Source organism: Corvus kubaryi, unplaced genomic scaffold (assembly GCF_017639235.1).
Source record: "Corvus kubaryi isolate FWS band 111438036 unplaced genomic scaffold, C.kubaryi_AGA036_p1.0 74, whole genome shotgun sequence".
NCBI lineage: Eukaryota > Metazoa > Chordata > Aves > Passeriformes > Corvidae > Corvus > Corvus kubaryi.
In genome coordinates, this window is record NW_024582061.1 from 3,470,635 (window position 1) to 3,493,736 (window position 23,102).

The 23,102-nt window shown below is 46.8% G+C and overlaps 2 protein-coding genes across 43 annotated transcripts in view; one reads left to right on the forward strand and one right to left on the reverse strand.

Moving 5' to 3' along the window:
• Positions 1–1,776: 1,776 nt before the first annotated feature.
• Positions 1,777–15,155, reverse strand: LOC121675673. Of its 38 annotated transcripts, XR_006020181.1 has the most exons (8): positions 13,840–15,155; positions 13,657–13,724; positions 7,228–11,544; positions 6,899–7,032; positions 6,390–6,688; positions 4,341–4,564; positions 3,786–3,961; positions 1,777–2,564 (listed from the first exon to the last, which is right to left on the reverse strand). XR_006020181.1 is itself a non-coding variant. In XM_042051305.1 (7 exons), the coding sequence occupies exons 1-7, from the start codon at positions 11,518–11,520 to the stop codon at positions 2,558–2,560; spliced, it is 627 nt and encodes a 208-aa protein (XP_041907239.1). In that variant the 5' UTR covers positions 11,521–15,155; the 3' UTR covers positions 1,777–2,557. The 38 variants fall into 38 exon arrangements, 1 of the variants encoding a protein (XP_041907239.1); XR_006020160.1 differs by having other exon boundaries at positions 7,228–14,822; positions 14,910–15,155; XR_006020185.1 differs by lacking the exon at positions 13,657–13,724 and having other exon boundaries at positions 7,228–8,342; positions 13,995–15,155.
• Positions 15,156–15,643: 488 nt separating this feature from the next.
• The window catches only part of ARHGEF5 (Rho guanine nucleotide exchange factor 5), a 33,546-nt gene continuing 26,087 nt past the window's right edge, over positions 15,644–23,102 (forward strand). Inside the window, exon 1 of one of the 5 annotated variants that reach the window (XM_042051301.1) lies at positions 15,644–15,776. Coding sequence is in view for 2 of the 5 variants with exons in the window: in XM_042051300.1 (XP_041907234.1) it covers positions 17,459–17,461 (3 nt within the window). In the remaining 3 variants the exon portion in view is untranslated. The other 4 variants (XM_042051303.1, XM_042051302.1, XM_042051300.1 and 1 more) reach the window with 4 other exon arrangements.

The window sequence follows — 23,102 nt, forward strand, 5'->3', positions numbered from 1 at the left end:
GGCTCCTTCACTGGCTGAAAGGTTCATATTCCTTGTATTAAATAGGTATCTCCGAGGCTGGGCTTTCGTGACATCCTGCAATGGCAAACAGCTCTCGCCGATTTGTGACTGCAGCATATCCTGGATTGCTAAAGCTCTTGCCACCCCCCAGCCACCCCGCTGGGTTATTTTTAATTTGGATTGCTTCCCTGATCCAGTGCTCCACACAGCTCCACAAACAGCAGGCCTGGCACAAGTCAGGGAAAATTGCAGTCTGGGGCAAGTGGTAACAAACATCCTTAGAGCTCCACGGTTCCTTAAGTTGGTATTGCCACCATGCCATCCATGCCATCAAACAGGAACCTGGGGGGAGCAGCAGGGAGTTAAGAGAAAGCAGAACAAAGGCATTAAGCAGAAATGTGCCCCTTTTTTGCACACGAGGAATATCTGCAGAGGAGGTTCAGTTTGGGAATCTTTTCCAAGGGGACGTCACACAGCTGGAATCAGTGCTCATCTCTTGCTAAGTACCTCTGAGGAGTGGAGCTTCCAGGTTTGTACTACTCTGCTCATCCCATTGGAGCTCTGCTTCCACCTCCTTTTCTTCCAAAAGCCTCATCTCCTCTTCTGTGTGTCCTTGTGGTCACTTCTTCCTGAGCTCTGCTTGTGGTGCCAGTGCAGCTCTGTGTGCAGCTGCAGCATGATGCAGATTGAAATTTCAGTGGCTGAAAAGTAAGAGTTTCCCACTCTACCCTTGGTTATTTTTAGCTGGATCAGTTCCTGATCCAATCCACTGTACAGACATACAAACAGCTGTGTCAGTGTGACAGGAGGAAAATGTTTGAGGGAAGCAAAGGAGAGGCTTAGCTAAGTTTAATCATCACTGGTACCAAATGGGAAACCACAGTCATGAATGATTGCTCTAAATGCCTGGCAGCAGTTATTTAAACTTCTCCACAGCTCCCTGTCTTACTTCTTACGTAAGAAACAGAGCCTAGGGAACTTCCCAAGTCTGTGCCACAGAAAGGAACTGGCACTGTGTCTGGTTTAGCTGCATCTTTCTGCATGAATCAAGGCAAGCTGAATGCAGGGAGCCTGAACCAGTCTGCTGGCAGGGAAAGAAGCCAGGATTCCTCACAGCTTCCTGACCTGTTGTAGTTTGGCCAGCCTGTACATTTAAAGGTCAAGTCATGCAGAGACCAAAATTTGCCAGGACACCAGCCATGAGCAGCTACCCAGAAGTGTGCAAAAAGTGTTTATGGTGGTCAAAAACCATTCCTGAGACACATGCTAAATACTGGCCACTACCAAAAGACAGTGATTCTGACACGTAATTTAAAGATGGAAAGTATAATTAAAAATGTAGACATTTATTCAGAAGCAAAAAAAAATCTATTTAGTCAATTGAAATAACTTACTGAGGCATATGACATGCTCCTTCTCTGGGGTGCCTGACCAACTGCCACTGTGGGCAGGGAATAGTGGGGATATTTTCCATGAAAACTTTGCTCCATCCAAAGGCAGAAGTACAGAAGGGATTTATAGATTTATAGAATCATAGAATGGTTTGGGTTGGAAGGAACCTTTAATGGTCATCTGCTTCCAAGCTCCCTACTGTAGACAGGAACACCTTCCACTCGACCACGTTGTCCAGAGCCCCATCCAGCCTGGCCTGGAACACTTCCAGGGATGGGGCAGCCACAGCTGCTCTGGGCAACCTGTGCCAGGGCCTCAGCACCCTCACAGGGGAGAATTTGTTCCTAGTATCCCATCTAAACCTCCTCTCTGTCAGAGTGAAGCCACTGCCCCTTGTTCTGTCACTCCAGGCCCTTGTCAAGAGTCTCTCCATCTTTCCTGTGGGCTCCCTTCAGGGACTGGAAGGCTAGAATGAGGTCAAATAAAACTACTCAGAATCTTTTAGGTTGGAAAGGACCTTTAAGGTCATCAAGTCCAACCACAAACCATCTTACTTTGCATGGTTCATTTGTGTGTTTTCCTTTCTTTATGATAATTGTGACTGCAGCAGCACTCTGAAAACATGGACAAAGACACGGCTTATTTTGGGGTTGTCCCAGGAAATTACAAAGCTGTGCAAATACTGGCTTTTTTTTTTTTAATCGCAGAATTGTATCTAGGGATGACAAGCAGCAGTTTCATTTAAGAAATTTTTAAAAGCCTATCAATCTTTCAGGTTATTACACCTACAGGTTTTCTACATGAGCAAGAAGAAACACAAGGAAAGGGGTAAGCCCAAGGACATGTTTTCCCAGGATGACACACATCATCATGGCAACCTCCCTCCTGCACAGTCACTTGAAGTTTCACAGCTCTGGTTCAGATTAAATACCAATGACCTGATTCATTCTTCCACTGAATTTCACCTTAAATAATTGTAAAAAGCACATTTAGTGCCATGACTCAGTAGGCAAAGTATCTTCTGCTCCTCCTGGCTGAAGTTTGCTGTGCCCCACACCCAACTCCAGGAAAGGCTGTCCATAAATGGCCCCATGGCTCCATAACCAGGCTCCTGACACTCACTTTTCACAATGATTAATGTCTGAGCTTCCAGGGGAATTTGTCATCAGTACCTGCAACAAAGAAAGCCCCCACAATTATGTTAGGCTTTAAAATAGCATCCCATACCTCCCAAAACTGAAGTCAGCACAGACACAATGCAAATTCCCAATTTACAAGCCGCTGACTTTTTTGGGGAGGGCATTAAGACAAGTACTGAGTGATCTGTGAGAGGTCACAAAGGAAAGCAAAGGTTTATTAGTAGGCCTGCATGTACAGCAGTTGACTGGAAGTGTTCAGGGGGTCTGGAACTGAAAAAAAACCTCCTCACATTAAAGCCACTTTTGTAGCTCTGAGATCAAAATCACAGAAAATAAAACGAGAGACCACGTTGTTATCAAATCTTTAATTCCTGGGAGTCCCAAGTGGTCAGCATTACATAAAACTTCTATGAAAAATGAATGCCATTCCATGAATAACCTGCATGTATTATGTAAAATATTTATTGAAGACAAATGCCATTCCATGAATAGCTTGGATGCTGCTTACTTGCATAACAGCGTGTTCATCTACTGTAAATGAAGTTCTGTCTTCTGCCCAACTAAATTACTTTAATACCTCAGTCTATCACCTTTTTCATAAGTAAAGTTTATGAACACGTTTCTACTTTTAAATACAGCTTTCATAAGAGCCTACCCGTGGAAAAGGACACTGAATGCAGATCATTAGTTGCTCTCGACAAAGGCTCAGTGGGACGGAAAAGCAAACACAACTGAGAGAATAAAATGTGTGTGATGAAGAACTTCTAAACCTGGCCTAGGCGTGGGAGACAACCACAGGACCACGACTTAAAGCTCAGGTCTATGTCCCACTAAGTTAATCTGTACATTAGGGGAATTAGGGGACCACCCCTAACTGTTTCTTAGCTATACAAAGGGTTAGAGATGCAACTTTAAAAAGCTGGATCGCTGGACATAAGAAAAAATTATTTATTCCACCACTTTCCTACACATGCTCTTTTCTGTCAAGCTGCTCTGCACATAAATTTGGAGTCCACCACAGTACACACACACACATATAAAATCTATAACAGTATATCCTGGCATTATATAATAGCTAATATAATGATATTGGATAGTGTGTGCAATAAATTAATCTGCCTTTTTTATATACAGTTAGTAAAACTACAGCTATGCATACACAAATACTCTTTCCCTCTAACTGAGCAAACAAGCTTTTTAGAGAAACCACATCATCTGTGTTTCCTGTGTTGTTTCAGATTCTGACTTGCTCACCTTTTTCCCCTCTGGGCTTCTGTCTTCTTTGGTCTTACTACTTCACTGTTTCTATTCCACACATCCCTTCCAGAAGACAAACTGCAAAATCACAGGAGTGAAACTGCTGATTTTTTGAAACCACAGTTCTCAGAGATGTATTATCAGCCCATCCTCGTCCTGAGCAAAGATTAACTCTGTATTAAAATTTAAAATAATTTTAAAGCATTGTAAATAATAACAGACTGAGAACAGGTCATGAAACAAACTAAGAAAAGCCCCTTTTTCAAATATTGAAGCAGCATTTCTAGGGCATGATTCACCTATTCCTAAGGTAGACACCTAAAACTGGTCAGATGAATCACCACCTAACAGTGTCCATTTCTCCCCAGAAGTTTCAAAATCAAAGACAGTTCAGAAGCTCTCTTTGATTTTATTAATACATATTTTCAGATTTGGAGATTATTTTCATGGTGTACTTTTGATAGGCTTAGGGAGGTTTTTTCTTCTATTTTCTGAAGGAAATACAGCTTTTTTATCCCACTGTCAGCCCCCATTAGGAACCAACTGTCTCACTTCAATCAAATACAAGCATGTAGAGGAATCAGATGAGCAGGTTCCTATATCCAGGGATCAATGCTCCTACAGCCAGGGATCAGTGGCCACGTGCAGCAGAGAGCTCTTACTGGCATCCCCATGGCAGGATCAGCAGGGAGACTGCCTTGTCCATGCTCTTAGGCATTTTATGCAGTATCTTGTCCAGACAGTAGGATAAAAGACTTGGTTTGGGGTCACTGAGTCTGTTGGAAACATGGGAATGATATAAGGATTATTTGGGGGGGAGGGGTATTGGGAAGAAAGTGAAATAAATGGCAGCAGAATGTGCCAATTTTATAATAAAGTATTCATCAGAATATTGGGAATAATGAACTCTCTAGATAACTGTTTGGGCTCTTTAGACTGGAAGGATTTGGTTTGTAACACTGCACATGCCCATGATTTTCACTGAAGTAGCTGATACAAGGTTACATGACTCCAACTGATCCTGGAAGCTGGTGCTCCTAAAATGAAGGAGAGGACTTACACCTGTTCTTTGGCAGCCCTTCCTCCTTAGGAGTTCCTGAACTGCTCACACTCCTTAGAAGATGGGAACCTCTTCCCCCTAAGACAATCCCCAAAGCAGATTACCAGAAATCAATCAGAAATTAATTAACTTCTCCTATGAGGACAGGCCTAGAGAGTTGGGGTTGTTCAGCCTGCTCCGGGGAGACCTTATGTGGCCTTTCAAAATGCAGAGGGTCTTACAAGAAATATGGAAACAATTTACAAGGGCCTGGAGGGCCAGGATGAGGGGGAGTGGCTTCAAACTGTCAGAGGGTAGATTTAGATTAGGTATCAGGAAGAAATTCTTTATTGTGAGGGTGGTGAGGCCCTGGCACAGAAACTGTGGCTCCCCCATCCCTGGAAGTGTCCAAGGCCAGGTTGGATGGGGCTCTGAGCAACCTGGTCTGGTGGAAGGTGTCCCTGCCCAGGGCAGGGGGTAAGAATGAGATGAGCTTTAAGGTCCCTTCCAACCCAAACCATTCTTTGATTCTGTGATCTGGGAGCCCCCCGAGGAGAGAGCTGGTGAGTTTCCTGAACCTGGGAATTGAGGACAAAGCCCTGGAGTCCCACGGGGACTCTGGTTTCCTGGCAGGGCTGGGATGCAGGAGGAGTGAGCTGCACATGCCGGTTCCTGCGCTTGGCAGGGCCTGGGGGCCTGGCACCTGCTCCCAGCACCTGGCCCGGCAGGGCCCCCCACGCCCACGCAGGAATCCCGGCCAACCCCACCGCGGGAAGCCACCGGGAACAGGGAAGGGGGTGTAGCAGCACATGGCCGGGGAGAAGCAAGAAACCATCACTGGCACGGGACAGGGAACAGCAAACAGCCAGGCTGGTCCAGGCTGGGTGTGGGAGCACATCTGCAGCGATAAGAGGTTTGCAAAATAACCTCTGGGAAGAAACCAGGGAACTGGGTTTATTGAGTCTAGAGGAGAAGGCTGGAAATAGGGCAGGACACGATAGTGCAGTTGCAGTACATGAGAGGTTGCTATTAAGAGCGGCAGCGATTACACTGCTGGATAAGAGATAAGATCTAACCAACTTAATATCCAGGAAAGAAAAGAAGACAGGGGAAAAGAAAAAGACTAGATGTTGCAAAAACTTTCTCTGCGTAAGCCAGAGCTGGAGAAGATTATCTGGGAGGTTGTGAAACCCCCTGCACCAGAAGTTAACCAGACATCACTGTGCTCTCAGTAGAGGATGGACTGCCAAGCTATCCCTCAGCCTTTGGAAAGCAAAAATCCATCTACTCTTCTCAAATATAAACTAAAAACCATCCATGTATGTCACATGGATCATTAAACATATGGGTGATGAATAAAAAGTTTCACATTTGGATAACAAAGCTACTATAGATTTACAAAACCTGATTTCAATGCAGGCATTTAAATTCAAAATTTTATTTGGATAGAAAACTTTGATCCTTCATTTCAAAGAAACTGCCTTGCAGTTGTTGAGCAGGTAAATGCTGGCAAGGCCTTTAGTGCTATTTCTGTCACATGGCACCTCCTTCCTGCAACCAACCTTTCTCCTCCGTTATCTCCTGCTCCCATGTAGAGAAGCAGCTGCCACTTTATATTCTTTGGGGCACTTTTATTCCAGTTGAAATGCTTGTGGGCTGGGCCAGTCTCATAGCAAGATTGTAGAGTCATCTCTCCACCATCTGATGATAAGATACCTCAGGCACTGGAAAAAACCCCCGGGCCGTATGGTTCTTTTTGGATCCACTGCAGAGAATGCTCCCAAGACAGAGAAGCATTCCGACCTTTCCAGTCCACCAGGAGTAATTAAAGCCACCAGGACATCTTATTGTAATGGAGTACCTAAAGGACATAGAGTTAGGGGTTTTTTGAGTTGTTGAATGGGTATCTAAGCTGAAACAATCTAGGCATATTCCCATAGGGCATATATGTGGAAAGGGTTTTGGTGGGAGTTCTGACTAGACTCAGGATCAGCTGGTTGACACCAAAGAAAAGCCTGATCTGTTTGGTCCTTGTGAGAAGAGCTGGAGCCAGGATTCACCCCTTCCTTACTCAGTATCAGTGAAAGCACCTCAGCAGGAGATCAGCTCCTGAATGGAATGTGCTCACTGTGAGTCCTGCCAGGAAGGCATTCCAGCACCAGAGGTGGGATACAGGCAAAGATGTCCAAGCCACTGCTGGGAGTCCTGCAGGGAATATGAGGCACAACCCCCAAAATTACAGAGAACAATCTGACAATGCTCCAGGGCACAGGGGTAGCAGGGGGTTGGATGTGAGTACCCTGCTAAGGTGATGGGCCTTGGGAAGCCATGTGGGTTTTCTGAGAATCACTAACAAGGGAGGGGGAGGTCCCAGGAATGGAACATCAAACATCTACTTACAGTTCTGACACGGCAACTCCTAAACAGCCTTCTGGTCTTTGTTTCTTTATTCTCTGATTCCTTGGGGACTGCAACTCATGTGTCTCAGGAGGTGTAAAAATGTCAGAAGAGAGAGAAGAATCTGTGACTAATTCATGTTGACCACAGGACAAGGATGTGGCCCCTACCACAGCCACTTTACACCCTGAGCCTCTACAGTAATGCAGCAAGGTTTTTTCTGAGGCAGAAACCCCACTCTTTTTATAGGGTCATTCTGCTTTTATGTTTTATTTCCAGGATTATTTTTGTGCCGTTCTTAACTAAATGCAAAGAAAACTAAAAATATCACACATTGTGAATCACAAAAAGGCCCTTTTTGTGTGTTAAGGACAAAAGCTCAATTCATGAAAAATGTGCCTTTGCTCATAGGAAACAATCATGCTTCAGTCTGCCCTTCCAGCAACAGCATCAGAGTTCCAAAAAAACAATACTTCCCCACCCTGGGTGCATGACTGTATTTCTCTGCAAGCTCACATCCATCTTTACAGTCCATCCTATGGGAAAGGTTGCTTTTTCCAGAACTGAGGGGAGTGAGGGGCGCAGGGAATCCTCTCTCAGTATACAACAGGCCAATATTATGGAGGTGATTCAGGAATATGTGCTCATTTTTCTATTATGAGATTGGTTATCTATTACAGGACTCATGTCCTGTAAACAACGTAAGTTTAGGGCTTCCAGGAAAGCCACCATGGGTGGCTAAAATCACAGAGATTTTATTTTTTAAAAAGCTGAAACTACAATAAAATGGAGGATGTTTCTTGAACACTTACAGAAAGCCTGAACAGTAATCCAGTGCTAACGAAAACTACCTGAGGGAGGAAAAGGGAAGTTGCTCTTTCAACCTGCCGGTGTGACAACAACCAACACAGAGGAGCAGGTACAGCAAACAGAATGGTGTTTGGGCTCATGTTCTCTCACCTGGATGCAGCCAGGAATCAGAGTCAGGAACAGCTTCCCATGAGGGGGCACTACACTATCAGATATCCAGGCTTGTAGATCTCCACCTTCAGGACTCGTGCAAAGACACTGAACAGAGAGGGCAGCACATTTCAGCTGTTTATCCTCCTCTGCAAAAACTAAGATGATGAAAAATTAATGTGTTTATCTGGTTAAAAGCTACACTACTACGTGTAATTCCATCCACCAAGAGGACCAAAACAAAATCCCAAACACTGTATCTGGAATGCAGGGAGAATTTGTGACTTCTGAACTTTTAAGTGCTTGATTTCACAGCTATTCAAGAGGACCTAAATACAAACTAAGGACTTCTGTGTGCAATTTTTTAACGAACAGGGGATCCTCTTTATTGGTGAATGGGACAGATTAATTTGTGGGCTGGATTTTGTGTCTAGCCAGCAAGAGGAAGGAAAGTGAAGGGCTGGTCTGAGTCAGTACTACTGACCTACACCACAAGCAACAACACTTATATGGACATTATCATATGAGGATCTCAGCTAGGAAGAAGCAACTTCCTGGCACAGTGGTTTCCGAGTGTGGAGGGATGGGCAGGATGGGGTTGGGGCAGAGGCAGCTGTTCTGAGCATGGGGAAAAGCTGCTGAGTGTCATCCTCCCACCTGGCTGCACACACTCAGGTGCTGCAGCTACCTGCATGAGGAAAAACCTGCACACGTGCAGCTCTTGAACAGCCACATCCTCCCTTTCAGCTGGAACCAGAGGAATATTTGGTAAGCCCCTTGAAGGCAGCATGCTGCTTTCATTTCTGCTCTCCATGCTCAGTTTTGTAGCGGTCCCAACTATTTCTAGCTCTGAACTAGAATAAGAGTACCTGCAGTGGTGTGACTTTGTCCATATTCCACCTTTCCCTTACAGTAATTTATTTCTAGAGCTCACAGCTGGAGCAGAAAGCCTGAAGAAATGACCACAGGTTAAGTGGCCTACCTGAATCTGAAGGAAACAGGCAGAATGAAATGTTCTAGATGTTCTGGTAGTGAACTGATTGGTTTGTTCAGAATCATTTCTACAGAAGCCTTTAGTGTCACCCCCCCACCCCAACGTAAGGTATTGCCACCAACACCCATATATATGAGGAAAGTACAGAGGAAGACTCTGATGAAGCTCTTGCTTTAGTATTTCCAAATGGAGTGGAAGTATTTTAAGAGTCCCAGTAACTTTCTCCTGGACTTCTCAAAGGGGAAAAGGAGAAAATGCTCATTATCCTGGATCCTCTCCCTTTAGGCTTTTTCTCACACCTAAGGAAGGAGGGGAAACATCAGTGTGTGAGGTGCAGGTAAAGGGCAAGGCTGAGACTCCAATCCAGCAATTACCTGCACATGGATGTGAAAGGTGGCGTGGGCTGGGAAACAATTTCCTGCAGCATGAGGGCTCTGCTTCAGATTTGCAAAAGGATTTAGCTGCAAGAGAAGGATCACAGAAGGATTTGGGGAAAAATCCAGCTTTTTGCAGAGCTCAGAATTACACAACTCGGAAATGGAAAACGCCACAGGAAACCAAGAGCTGCCTCCCAGCTGCAACTGGGGATTTCAGTCTGGGAGAGGCACCTGCCAGGAACAAACAACTTGGGGTATCTTTTGCATGGAGCATCTCAGAATGGAAAAAGGATAAGCCCAAAGACTTCCTTAAAATTGTACCTGAGCTTGGAATTGCCTATATGAACTGCTGTAAAAGAACAGCTGTTTGGAAACGTTTGCATAACCAGTTCTCATTAATATTTTCCAAAATTTGTGTGTGGTATTTTTGGATATATCAATGTTGTGATCCTGGATTACCAAAAATTAAAATTTTGGATGATGGAGAAGAGGCAAAACCCACTAAAAACTTTCCTATCTTCCTCTTTTATCTGACTACTCATTCCCCCAGTAGACATTTTTCTCTCCATAATTTCTTTCTGTCCTTTTGGAGGCATCTTAATAGTATGAAACACTGAGGGTTTTCAACCTGCTTTTATTTCTGGATCCTTGTTCACAGATATTGCCTTGTATTTCCTGGGTATCTCTTGTGGATCTTCCTCAGGTAGCCCATGGACCTCCTGACGTGTGTGGACTCCAGGCCAGAAATTACTGCAATAATTTTATTCAGTAAAAGACACTGCTGACATTCAGTGTAAAGTACCAAAAAATACCCTCCTTAATGTTCTTGGTCATAAACCATCCATTTCCTGCACTATATATTTTGGAAAAAAACCCCTTTTAATTCAAGCTCGTGTTTTTTACCTGCATGGACACTTCCACATAAATCTCTATATATTAATCAGGTGGGAATAGGGCTTAAAAAAACATGTATTCAACAGGAAGAATGTGATGTTATACTGCATTAGGTATATCAAATGTAATTTTTGCAAGTCTGGCTGAGGGAAATCCTCCTAAAAATGTAAGAGCTTACTACTATTCCACTGAAAATTCCATCACTGAGTTGCCAAATGCTACTGGTGAGCAGGAAACAGGTTGCTTTAACCACAGTATGTATCCTTAAAGGTTAGTTAACTGCTTCAGAGAATATAACCCCTTTAGTATAGCTCCTTTTTTCCCCAATATTTATTCAAAGGAGCTTCTTGCTTATGCAAGAAATCTGTATTTTATTAATCCCAAATAGAAGGATTTTAATGGAATTGAACTAACTTTTAAGCTATTTCCTTCTGTCTTTTGAAAAACAGTATATAAGCAAATAGATGTGAAGCTTTGAGTCATGTTTTGCTGCAGATATTCATGTGAAATCTTGAGCAGGAGATACATTGTTGAGATTTTTTTCTTCTTCATTCTTTGGTTTGTAGCTAATGTCATGAACAGTAGTTTGTCTTGCCTTTTGCTCAGCTGACATTTTTTACACCCTCAGTGAAACTAAAGTAACATCCGAGGCAGTCTTGCCTGCTTTTGCTGTTTGAGACTGGCCATTCCTACCCTCAAATTCCATCAAAATCAGGGAAGGTCAAGGAAACCACCACTGACATGTGTGAAGCCCACACCTTTCTGAAGCTGTGGCATGAGCAGTCATTTTCCTTGACACCAGTCTGGATTGCAGCTGTAAACTGAGCTGGGAAAGCCCACCAGCTTCCCCCAGGCCCACATCCAAAAGTTCAGAACCACCTCATCCCTAGAACAGGCAGGAGCTTATAATCAAGTGAACTGTTAGGCAATGTCAGGCTACAGGATGTGGGTAAATAAAAATATTATTTTACCACCTTTCATGGCTGACAGGCAGGGACTCTCCAGACCTTCCCTTACCCTCGTGCCTCTAACAGCAGTCTTTGTCTCAAGACAGTCTGTAGCCTTGTCCATTTGTTTGAATTTTCCTGGCAGACCCTGTAAAAAAGGGGGAATTTAGCTGTGTAGGACAATGGCCTGACTTGCACATCAGGCCAGGCACTGCAGTTACTTTGGAAAAAATCTGTACAACACACTAAATGGGCAATTCACACTTAATCCATCCAATGTAGACCTTCACTGGAACTGGTACATAATTCATCATGACAAAAAACTATCCCTCCATGGCTCATATGCAGGTATCCATTTGTACAAAGAGTTCTTACTGCTTTTTTTATGAAAAAAAAAAAAGTGGATGAGGTTGAATAAGGATTATAAAGATACATCATTTAACTGGATTATTTTGCTCCTGGTTTTACTCCTTAAGAGCAAACACAGCATTGTGTCTAGGTCACTTGCTGGCTGCATGTTATTTGGGATTCTCAGGAGAAAGCACTTGAGAAGGAAATGGGGGAAGCCTGTTTTGGTCTGTGCTTCTCTTGCGATGTTCATGCTCTTTGACAATATGAGTTTTGTCCCAGAGCTACTGTTATTAACCCAGGTTATGTCAGCAGTGTGGATTTATAATGCAGAAAAGCATTTCTAGCCATACCACTTGAAGGAATTTTTCAGTTCTGTATTTTCCTAAACTTTCCTGCCACAGCCACCTGGACATCTCCTTGAAGAAATTTCAGGAAAGATCCCAGAAATCAGTATTTGTCTGTGTGAAGCCCATAGTTTCTTGAACACCTGGGATAAATGATGGCTCTGCCATACAACAGCAGCAGTTCACCCTTATAACTGCATCCACAACTGGCACTGAAGCACATTCTCAGACTAAGACAGACCCAAGCTCGCTTCCACAAACGAAGAACTTCCTGTAAACAAACGAAGAAACAAAAGCTAAAAATACTCCTCCTCCCTAGCTGCTGTCATGTGGGGAAATCAGAGCATGAGATGCACCTTAATCTGAAGCAGGGAAGCTCCAAGCCCTATCTCCGAGGGATGATTTGCACACTTAAAACAACGTAATATCCCACTGCATCCCTTCTGCCCTACTGGACCGAATCCAAAGGCGTGGCTGTAGGGGTATAGAACCTCTGTCAATCATACAGCTGCATTCAAGATTTTTAAAAAAATTTTTTTAAAAAAATATTGTGCAACTGTGACACTTTTTCCTCTCTTACCTCAGCACCTGCTGTATCTCAAGGTGCTGGCACCCACAAAAGCAACAAGAGCACTGCGGTACCAAAGGTGAACTGAGGCCAGGGGAGGGTCTGCACTTCTCTCAGCCTGCTGCAGTGAAAATGCAGTGCTGGAGGCTGGGACACTGCTCCCTGCTGAGGAAAAGCTGTAAACAAGGGGCAGGAAAGGAGACGAGTGGATTTCAGAAGGGCTGTTACCACTGGATGTTCACAGCGAGCCTTGGAGGAAATGAAGGAAACGGCCAGGACTGACTCACCGGGGATGGGTGTTTTACTTGCTGCTTGTGTAAACTTACTGTGCTGCAGCTTCCAAGCTCTCTCCTCTGCTCCCTTCCATTATTACCAAGGTTTTTCATGCCATATACACAGGTTTGCATCTGCTTGGATTAAGGTTCAGCTGCTGAACATGCCTAGGGAAGCAAACTGGCTTTCCAAGGAGAGTTCAAGCAGATGATTTTAATTTTAAGAAGATCCTTAAACAACTCTCCTCCTCTGCAGGATTTGTGATAAGTCAGCAGCTGAACCAAGTTACTGCCAGGTTCTGTCCTGCTGCCTGCCTGGATTTTGGCATGCCCAGCTGTGTGCTCTGCATATAGAACTAAACCCAGAATAGTGTCTGCTGCAGAGCAAGAGGATGTGACAGCACAGGACTTGAGCGGGACGGGATGTTTATGAGGAGGATGTCGGAGTGGGAGGAGTGGGAGGTTAATGTCCCAGCTGCCCCTCAGCATGACGATAGCACAAGGCACTGCAGGAAGCAGGAGCACTTCAGGGTACAGGGCCCTGCTCTTGGTACTGCTGGGCCTCTTTGCAGGGAGGGGACATAAATCCAGGGATATATATATATATCTACACCCCAAGGAGGTATGTCCTTGAAGGGAAAGGGGCATACCAGGCATTCAGCTGCTGCAGGCCAGACTTTGGTGGGCTAAGAGACAGTGCAGTCCAACCCACCTGGGATACTCACAGCATGGGACAGGACCTCTCCTGCTCCCCCTGTGCAGGGTTCCAGATGTGTTTAGGCACTCAAACTCTCTGTGCAGCGGGCAGAGAACGCAAGGTATCTCAAGACATGATTCAAAAAACCAGACAGAAAACTGCCTCTGCAGCTGCTGGTGGTGCCAGGGACAGGGGGAGAGGTTAATCCCACCTCAGACAATGAGTTGCCCTTTTCTGGATAGAAGAGCAGCAGTTTTCCAGTCAGGATGACCAACTCCAGCTTGCTGCCAGCTGCTAGGAACTTAGAAAATGCAGTGGGAAGAAGCATTGGCTATTTATGTCATGTCCCAGAGGTCTGACACCAACCTAAGAGAGACATGATCCAGAGTCCGCTTCCGGGAATTTGAGGCATCCCTTTCCTCGCTGCTGACTGTAAATGCAGTGATGTGGAATGGGAATCTCAGCTGCAGGAGCTGATCCACTCTGCTGAAAAAAGGCACCCACACAAACAAATTAAAGGAGTAACTGAATCAGAAGGCAGCAGCAGCAAGCATGAGGATGATTCTGTGGCTGGCTGGGGAGAGCTCTCCGTGTGCCACATCCGAGGGGAGTTTTCCTCCCCGGGGTCTCGCAGGGAAGGGAGGGTTCCGGATTGCCTGGGTGTGGGCTGCAGGGTTTCTCTGGTGGTTGAGCCAAGCTCCCTCTTTCTTATTTGCTGAAATCTTCAGAGCACATCCTGGAGGATACACACCTGCAAGCCTCAGGAAATGATTCGGGGAAAAAAAAAAAAAGACTTAGCAAAGAAACAACTCTGGATATCAATTTGAGGAGACAGAATATATAAAATAGGTAATGCCTTCCTTAGCCACCTGCCTAAAATAATTCTTTGCACACTTCGCAATTTTAGTGAGCAAAGATCTATATATACACCATGGCAAAGTGCACCCTCACACAAATCCTGGATTCCCTTTAAGCACCTGTGTACCTACGAGAGACGGAATGCCCAGGAACTGTAGCTGTGGAGTCAGCTTTTTAATGCAGCCCCCAGAGTTTTTCTACCCATGTCCTGATCAATTTCTTATGCATTCAGGTGTTTCATTGATTTACATTTAATTGATGATCTTGAATGTAATCTTGCCTGTAATCCTGTAAAGCCTGGGACAACCCAATACTTTTCCTTAAACCCCTGGCTGCCTGTTGGGAGGAAACACAGAGGTCAAGTTAAGGAGTGGGAAAACAAGAGACTAGGGTAATGAAGGAAGCTTAAAGAATAAAAAGCACCTCTGAGTCTTAAACTGGTTCAGACACCTGGGCTGGTGGGTCAGGTGCACTCCAGAAGCAAAGCAAACAAGTGCTATGTCCAAACCTGAGAGGAACACAGTTATTACAAAATCACTGGTGAAAGGGACCCACAAGGATCATCCAGTCCTGGCCCTTGCACAGCACACCGCAACAATCCCACCCTGTGCCCGAGAGCGGTGTCCAAACACTCCTGGAGCTCTGGCAGCCTTGGGGCTGTGACCACTGCCCAGGGGAGCCTGTTCAGTGCCCGACCACCCTTTGGGAGAAGAAAATTTCCTAAAATCCGACCTAACCCTCCCCTGACACAGCTCCAGCCGTTCCCTCGGGTCCTGTCCCTGGTCACACAGAGCAGAGAGCAGTGCCTGCCCCTCCTCCTTCCCTCCTAAGGAAGCTGCAGAACTGCTGTGAGCTCTGACCTCAGATTTCTCCAGGCTGAACAAACCCAGCGACTTCAGCCGCTCCTCTAGGACCTTCACCCGTATTCTTACTGTTGAATTAAAAAAAAAAAAAAAAAAAATTGAGGAAAATACCTTCCGCTCGGACGTGTCGGGGGGTTGTGGCCGGCCGGAGCCAGGAGCGAGGCCAGAGCCGCCGTGTCCGCCGCGGCCCCTCAGCCGCCCTGCCCTGCCCTGCCCCGCCGCGGTGCCGTCGGAGCGCGGCCGCCGGCCCCGCACGCCAATCAGGGCGGCCCGCCTGCCTTCCTGTAGGTGTGCCCGGCTCACCTGGAGCCGCGCTCGGCACTCATGACATACCTGCGGCCCCGCGCAGGGCGGCGGCGAGGCGGCGGCCGAGGGGCGCCGGGAGGGGCTGCGCTGGCCCCGGCCCCACGATGTGAGCCCGGCGCAGGTAAGGGCGGCCGCCGGGGGCGGCGTTGCCGTATTCCCGGGAGAGGCGTTGCTGTATTCCCGGGATCGCCGTTGCCGTATTCCCGGGAGAGGCGCGGGCCTGGCGCCGGATCCCCGCGGAGCCCGGGCCGGGACGGACGGAGGGGCGGCTGCCCCGCGGGGCCGGGGCGGGGGCGACGGGCGGGCTCCGGGAGCGCGGGGCGGGAGGGTGGGGGGGGGGGGACGGGACGGGGGGGAGAAGGAAGGGAGGGAGGGCGGCCGACCCACCATTTTAGGACCCGAGGGGGACGGGAGGAGGGATCTCCGGGGAACGAGAGCTCGCTCCTCCCGCGGCGGGCCCGGTGCGGGTGCGCGGTGCGGGCGCCATCGGGGCGCGGAGCCTCCCGGGGTCGCGGCCGCCGCGGGGGCGCTGCGGGAGTCCCGGTGTCCTCTGAGGGGGCGGCGGAGGGGGCTCCGGTCCGCCCGGCCCGGGGCAGCCCCTGGGGGCCGCATCCTTGGCGGGGGCTCCGCGCCCCGACGGCAGCGCCCGTCCCGCCCGCCGGCCCCCGCTCCCCTGCCCGCTGCCGTCAGCAGGGAGGGCCCGGAGCGCAGGCCCGGTCCCAGGCTTGGCTGCCAAGCGGCAGCAGGAGCCTCTTCCCGCAGAAATGGTGCCTCCCACGCAGGAGCGAGATCCCACGGTGTTCGCCGGGTTTTCAGCTCCCGCCGGGAGCTGCGGCCCGGGAGTCGCGGGGGTGCTGTGCTTGAACTCTGGACACCTCCTTGTTTTCTTCCTTGCCTCGTGACTTTTATGGCCTGTCACGGAGGGAAGGCAGAGGAACGAAAGGCGAGATCCCTGCCTGCTGCTCGCTTCCTGCCTCCTTCCTGCAGCCCCGGCCACCGCAGCAGCTCTGATGGCAACCCCAGCGCCACAACCAGCCTGCCAGGGGGGGAATCCGAGCTCCCACGGCTCTCACCTGACCCATCGTCCTCCCAGCACCCATGTTTGTCCTTGCTTGATGCTTCGTTTATTCCCAGATACTGGCTAAGACTGCATCAAACCTGGTAGGAATTATGGGGTCAGAGATCTGAGCTCAGCTCATCAGTGTTGACTTGTTGCAGATTTTACCAGGGTGCTGCTGGATGTGAATGCCAATGCTGGCTTCTGGAGCTGGGTGCCTGTTCCTCCTGGACCAAGCCACATGTGTAATGTGTTGTTGGAAGTTTTGTGACCTGATTCCTTGGTGTTTTGGAGTTTCTCATAACCTAAACGACTTGGAGATGGCTTGGATAAGGGCAGAGTCCTTTTAAAGGGTTGCACCTGAGGGAGGTGGCTTGGTTTGGAGGAATAATGTATGGGTGACCCAGATTTCAGAATTGCACCTGAATTGGACGAGGAGGAGGGATCCGTAAATCAGGCTTGAAGTTGTAACAAATCTGAGCTCTTCTTCGTTTTTGTTAATGTTAGGAGCAGCTCAGCTGGCTTCTGTGTAGAACCTCGTTTTGCCAGCTGGTGATTTGAGGGTGGCATTTGTCCCATCCTGCCTGTATAGCAGCCTCATGGTCTGGCTAAATCTCAGTGGGGTTGTACGGTCCAGTCACTCGTGACAGCAGGCGACTGGGCTTGAGATTGGTGCTCCTGTTCTCTGAAATAGTGGGACACAAATACTTCCTCTGGGAACCTCTTGTGCATCCTGATAGATTTTGATGGTAAGAGTCTGTTCCATGGGCCTTTTTTTTTTTTTTCCATTTCATCCTGCTAACTTTAGATGGATGTTATTGTGTTTGTTCTGTTGAGTCTTATCCTTTCTTATGGTTCACTTATTTCATGTGCTTTATAGCAGGAAAGAGCCAAATTATGCTGTAGTTTTTGATGGTTTTTTCCTTCTTTTTTTCTCTTTAATGTATTCTACTTTGGAGTCTTGTTTAAAGTGGGCTGTTTTATTTAATTAGTTTGTATTCATATAACATTTCACTCTCCATAGTCATTCCAGGCAAAATTTAAGAAACAGCCCGCAAGGGATTTCAAATTCTTAATTGGAATCACATTTTTTTCCAAGGATGTTTGATTCTAAAAGTTTACTGTGCTTTCCGTCATCTGGTATCTTTCCAGTTGATGTTGTTTGCTTAGTTACTGTTTGGCTAAATTATCCACAGCTAGTTTATTTCAGTAGTCATGCCTGGGAAGTTTTGCAATTCCTTTCCGCTTTGCAGCTCCTCACTGAACTCCCGTTGAATCTTTTAATGAAGTACTCAGAAGTGGCTTCAGTGCAAATGCAGTTGTGCTGTATTATTTTGGCACTTGGGCTCTACAGAGAGGTTATTTCCCTCTTTCCTGAGGTAATCACATAGTTGATGCTCAGAGTATCAGCCAATTGGAGACAGATACCTTCACCTGACCCCTGGCAGGTATTTACATTCCCAGCTGGTTATCACTGCATCAAATCCCAAATTCTACTAGAAAAGTACCCAGTCTTGATTTCAAGATATCAAGTGATAGGCTGCACTGGTTCCCCAGGTAAATTATTCCAATGGCTGATTACCCTCGCTAATTTCTTATCTCCATCTGTTCGGCCTGGCTCCTAACCATGAAGTCTTGATGCAAGTTTTCCTGCCAGATGACGGAGCCTGTTGCTGCCAGAATGACACGTTCCAGCTAAAAGATGGCCTGCTGTACTGCAAGTCCATGGCTGTTAGCTGTGCTGACCTCTTCCTTCTGGGAAGAGGCAGCTGTGGAGCTGGAGTCTACGTGATCAGTGTGGTTTAGAGCAGCGGTGGAGGGTGCTTGGCCTGATGTTTGTGGCCAGGCAGGGCTCCCCAGGAATTGTGATTGAATAACTTGTGTTGCTTGGAGTTGGGCTTCACTTGATGAGCAGCCCAGCAGAACAACAGGCTGTTGCTGAAGGAACGATCCAGTTCTCATCCAGTCGTGACTGCAAGCTCCTGCTGCTTCCCTAGGGTCGGCTCTAGTGACCCAGTGGCCTCAAATCAGTCCAGTCACTGCTCCAACTGAATATTAACCCCCTTCCCTAAACAAAAAAATATGGAAGTTGGATCAGCCAGAGAGATTGCTGAAGAAGTGTAGCATGACACTGGGCATGAGAAACATGGTGAGGGACCACTTCTTCCAACAGCAGGATTAGGTGCCAGAGGGAATCACACATTTAGTTCCTACATTTCTGGGCTTGGATAAACAGGCTGTGGTTGCACAAATCCTCTCAGCTGGCACTGCTGTTGAAAGAAGCCGTCGTGCCTGCCTGTTGTCATCCCTGCTGGTTCCCTGTTGCGGTTTGTTGTGAGACCACACATAAACCTATGCCACCAGAAGAGAAAGAGCAGAGGATGGAACTCCTTTTGGCAAGCTGAAGAGTTGGTGAAACTAAGAGTTGTCACAAGCACACCTTACCTTAAATCTTCATGGAAGGTGATGTATCTTTTCGCCTTCCCTCTGCAGCATATGTGTGAGAGCAGCTGCCCTGATTTACTCAGTAGTGCAGGTTAACTCTGTTGCATGGCTTGGGAGAACTGGGTTTAACCAGGACTGGGTTTAGATCAGCGGCTTTTATGTCTTTGGTCAAGAAATGTGTGTTGAAATTTGTTGTGTGGGAAAGCGCATTTAACGTAAGAAAAGGAGGTCTAAGCCTTGGCTGTGACACGCTGCCACCTATGAAAGGTTCAGTGGTGCAGAAAAGTTCCAAGTTAATGCATTCATGCATTCTACATGTGAGTTCTCAGTGGTGCTCAGTGCTGAGCAAGGTGGGGTGCCCTTTTGGGAAAGCTTCATTAATCTTGTCTCTTCCATTAACAAGGGACTCCAGCTTCCTTGCTCTTTCGGTAGAATTGATTTGCTGAGACAAAACCCATTCCCCATTTATTATTTGAAACACCATTCCTTCAAGTCCCATGCAGAACACTGAAGGATGAGGAACAGAGCCTGTGGTGGGGACTTGTTTTGACCTCATGTTAGGGGGGTTGGATTAAAAGTGAGATGAAGTCAAAGAAGAAATTCCCATGACTTTAGTGCAAGTTCAGTGCAAGGTCAGGGGGAGGGCTATTGGTTTTGATAGTGGAAAAAATTTAGAAGAGGGAAAGTTATTATCATGACGTATACAAATTTATGTAGATAAACAGACACATATGTAAATGTGTACAAAATAGAGGATGTTCTGATGCTGGGGGAGGTTGAGGAGGAGTGGCTGAAGAAACTGTAATTGGATAGCACACAAGGAAGGAACTGAGGTGGGAGGAAGCACAGGACCCTGCTGCCGGGAGAATACTGCATTAAAGCAGAGCTGGCCATAAATTCCCTTCCTGAAAACATATCCTATTTTCAGTGTCACGGAGAAGTGTGTGACATTTGGACACCAAGCCACCTTTTTGTGATCTCAAATTGAACACCCAGGTGCAGGCAGGGGCTCAGTGTGTGAGGTTCACTGCCCATGGCCTCGCTGGTGCTCAGAGTCATTAAGCACTGGGGTTCCTGGTGCTGATCATACACAGAAAGTCGCAAATCTTTACCTGGGCCAGGCTGGGGTGGTGCCCAGTGGGACCCACGAGCTGGGTGATCCCCTCCATGGGCAGAGCGGAGGTGTGCACTGGTAGCAGACCCAGCCTTGCACAGGGTGTGACTGGAGGAGGAGAGGGGAGGGACAGCTCCTGCTTCGTCAACAAATCCAGCAGTAGAGCTTATGAATCTGTTCAGGTTGTGGAAGCCCAGGGATAATCAGGGGGCACAAGTGTGAGTTACAAGCAGACCTGTAACTAGTTGGACATGGTCCCTGTTCCCATCTGCCACAAAGTGGCTGCCATGGCTACACTTGCATATTCACTTGGTAATAGAAATTGATGCACAAAGCAGCATTAAGCTAACACAAAGGCCACTAGTGGGATGAGTAGAAGAAGAAGATGCTTTGCCCATGACCTTGCTGGGCAGCTGCAAAAAATCAAGATGTGTAAGCTATGTGGTATGTGTGTTTACACTCACATTTACAGGTGTAATGATCAAAAATGCCTACACAAATTGTTTGAATACCTTAACTCTTACCTGGGCCCTTAAACCTTCACTACAGATTGCTGTCCTGTGATGAGAGGCTCGTGGAAACTTGGAAAGAGTACATGGGAAGAGTATAGCTTTCACAGCAAAAGAAAAGATGCCATACCAGTGCCTAGCAAAGCTCTGCTGCTGTAGCAGCAGATATCTTTAGTGGGTCTGGGCTCCAGACAAAATCCTTGTATTAAGCCTGAGTTTAGATGCAGAAGTTTTGCTGTAGGTATTCCATAGTGCAGGTGACCAAGGGTAACTCTAGACCTGTGAAATGTAATCCAGCTGCAACATTTGAGTCACTTTCCTTTCTGAGGTACTCCGAGATCGCTGTCTGGTTTTACAGGTGAGGGCTGCCAGGCTGCTTGTGAAGTTGAGAAGGTGCAGTGTGTATCTGTTTCTGTTCTGTTGGTGGATTTAGGGGAGCAGGGATGTTCTGAGTATGCTGCCAGCTCTGCAGGACAGGAACAGTGTCTCAGTGCACAGTATTTAGAACAGTGAGGATTCAGTCCTGATGGTTGGTATGGCTCAAGTAACCCTTCTCATTGTTAGTTCTCTTCTGTGACTTGCTTTGCACATGAAGATGTTTCAGGCTTGAGTCCAGATACAACAGAGCTGATAGAGTGCTTTGAGAATGATGCACTTTTCTCTCCTTTCTCCACCCCTGCCCACAAGACTGTAGAATATCCTGAGTTGGAAGGCACCCACAAGGATCAATGAAGTCCAACTCCTAGGCAAGGTGTTTTCTCCTGGAAAGGCATGTCCCAGGTATAGGCAAGCAGAATCCCAGGATGGGCAGTGGGAATAGCACTGGCAAGGCTGCAATACAACACACAACCCTGTCATGGCTCTATGTTGTGACAAGCCCTGGGGCAGAGAGAGAATGCTGTGGGGAGACAGGCAAAAGGAAGTGGGACTATCCCACTATTTTTACAGCAAATTATGGGTTGTGGCATGTTTTCTTAAGTGTGCAAGTGATTGAGGGAGATGGGTTTGCCCCTCAAGTCACCCAGTAATTTCTTAATAACTACTGGTGCTGTGTATGGGAAATACATGACTGCACTGTCACTCTCTTCTCATCCCTGGGCACAGCTGGGAAGAGGGAATGTTCTGTCAGGGCATCGTGGGGAAAGCTGAAAGGGAAGCTGTAAGGTGTTGCTGTAGGCACGGGGTGAACACTGCTTGTTTTGGTGCCATCTGGGAAGGCAGTTGTCCTCTGACACCACTCCTACAGTTCACCTTGTCTTCCTGCCCCTGCACAATGAGTAAACTGAGCTGTTTCATTTCGGAGAGGGGAGAGAGAGGAAGGTGAGCAATTTGGAGGTATGCTGGAGCAATGAAATGTGCCTTATCCTGGAAGAGCAAGGCCAGGCATGCAAATTATGTCATTGTAGTGTGTGCTCTGTCACAAGGGAGGGCCAGGGCCATGAAAAGCAGCTAAAAATTGTGTCTGTGTCTATAGAAGAATCACGACAGCTGAGTTGCCCAGTGTCTGAGTTGTACCAGACACACCACAGACATTTTTCCTTCATTCCATACCAGTGTCATTTTTACCTATCCAGCTGCTGAGGGTGTGATAGCGTTGATATCAGACATGAAAATACACATCCAAGTGTAAAAGGGAAAAGATGGATTGATTCTGGCTCTGGTAGTTCTAGCAAAATGGCTTTAGAAGAGACCAGAACAAGAAAAGGCGAGATGCATTGCCTTGCGTGTGCAGTGAAAACTGGCATGGTCAGAAATCTCATGTTCAGTGAGGCAGTATGGAAGCAAATCTACCCTGAAATGTATTATAATTGTGTTTTACTAGGATTTTGCCTTTGAAAGCTTAATTTAAAAGGTGGCATTGTAAAGGTTTTGTTGTGACTGCTAAAAGAGTGAAGAAAGTGCACTGAAAGGGGAAAAAAGGTATTAACTGATGTGGGAGACAAATACGGAAGTGTCAAGAAAAGCATGTACAAGAACACCAGCTTGGTTTTAAACTATGTTTTGGTAGAGAAATACAGTTTTGTGTTTAGTGGGAGCAAGAAATACCTGATGCTATATGTCCCAAGTTCATAAAATTGATAGAATTGGAGAAAGGGTCTACCCTGAATGTTGGCACAGTGAGAAATAGACAACTGTGAATATCTGACATGTGTGAGGTTATGGGAATGGGGCTTTCACTGACTGGGCAGTGAGATCCCTCCAGTACAAGTGTGATACCAGAATGAGCCAAAACAACTACATTGTGTGAAAGATCTCTATTACTTGTAGTAAACAACTTTACAGCACAAAAGGAAAACATCTTAGTAGTGTGTTTTGTTATCT

What these genes read in the sequence shown, in the direction of transcription:
- LOC121675673 (XM_042051305.1), bottom strand. Translation starts at nt 11,520, where the DNA reads ATGGACAAGGCTACAGACTGTCTTGAGACAAAGACTGCTGTTAGAGGC. An exon ending in CTGCCTGTCAGCCATGAAAG is followed by an intron (nt 9,640 to 11,423) that starts GTGGTAAAATAA and finishes CTTCTCTTGCAG; the next exon opens with CTAAATCCTTTTGCAAATCT. An exon ending in GGAGTTGCCGTGTCAGAACT is followed by an intron (nt 4,565 to 7,227) that starts GTAAGTAGATGT and finishes TGTTTCCAACAG; the next exon opens with ACTCAGTGACCCCAAACCAA.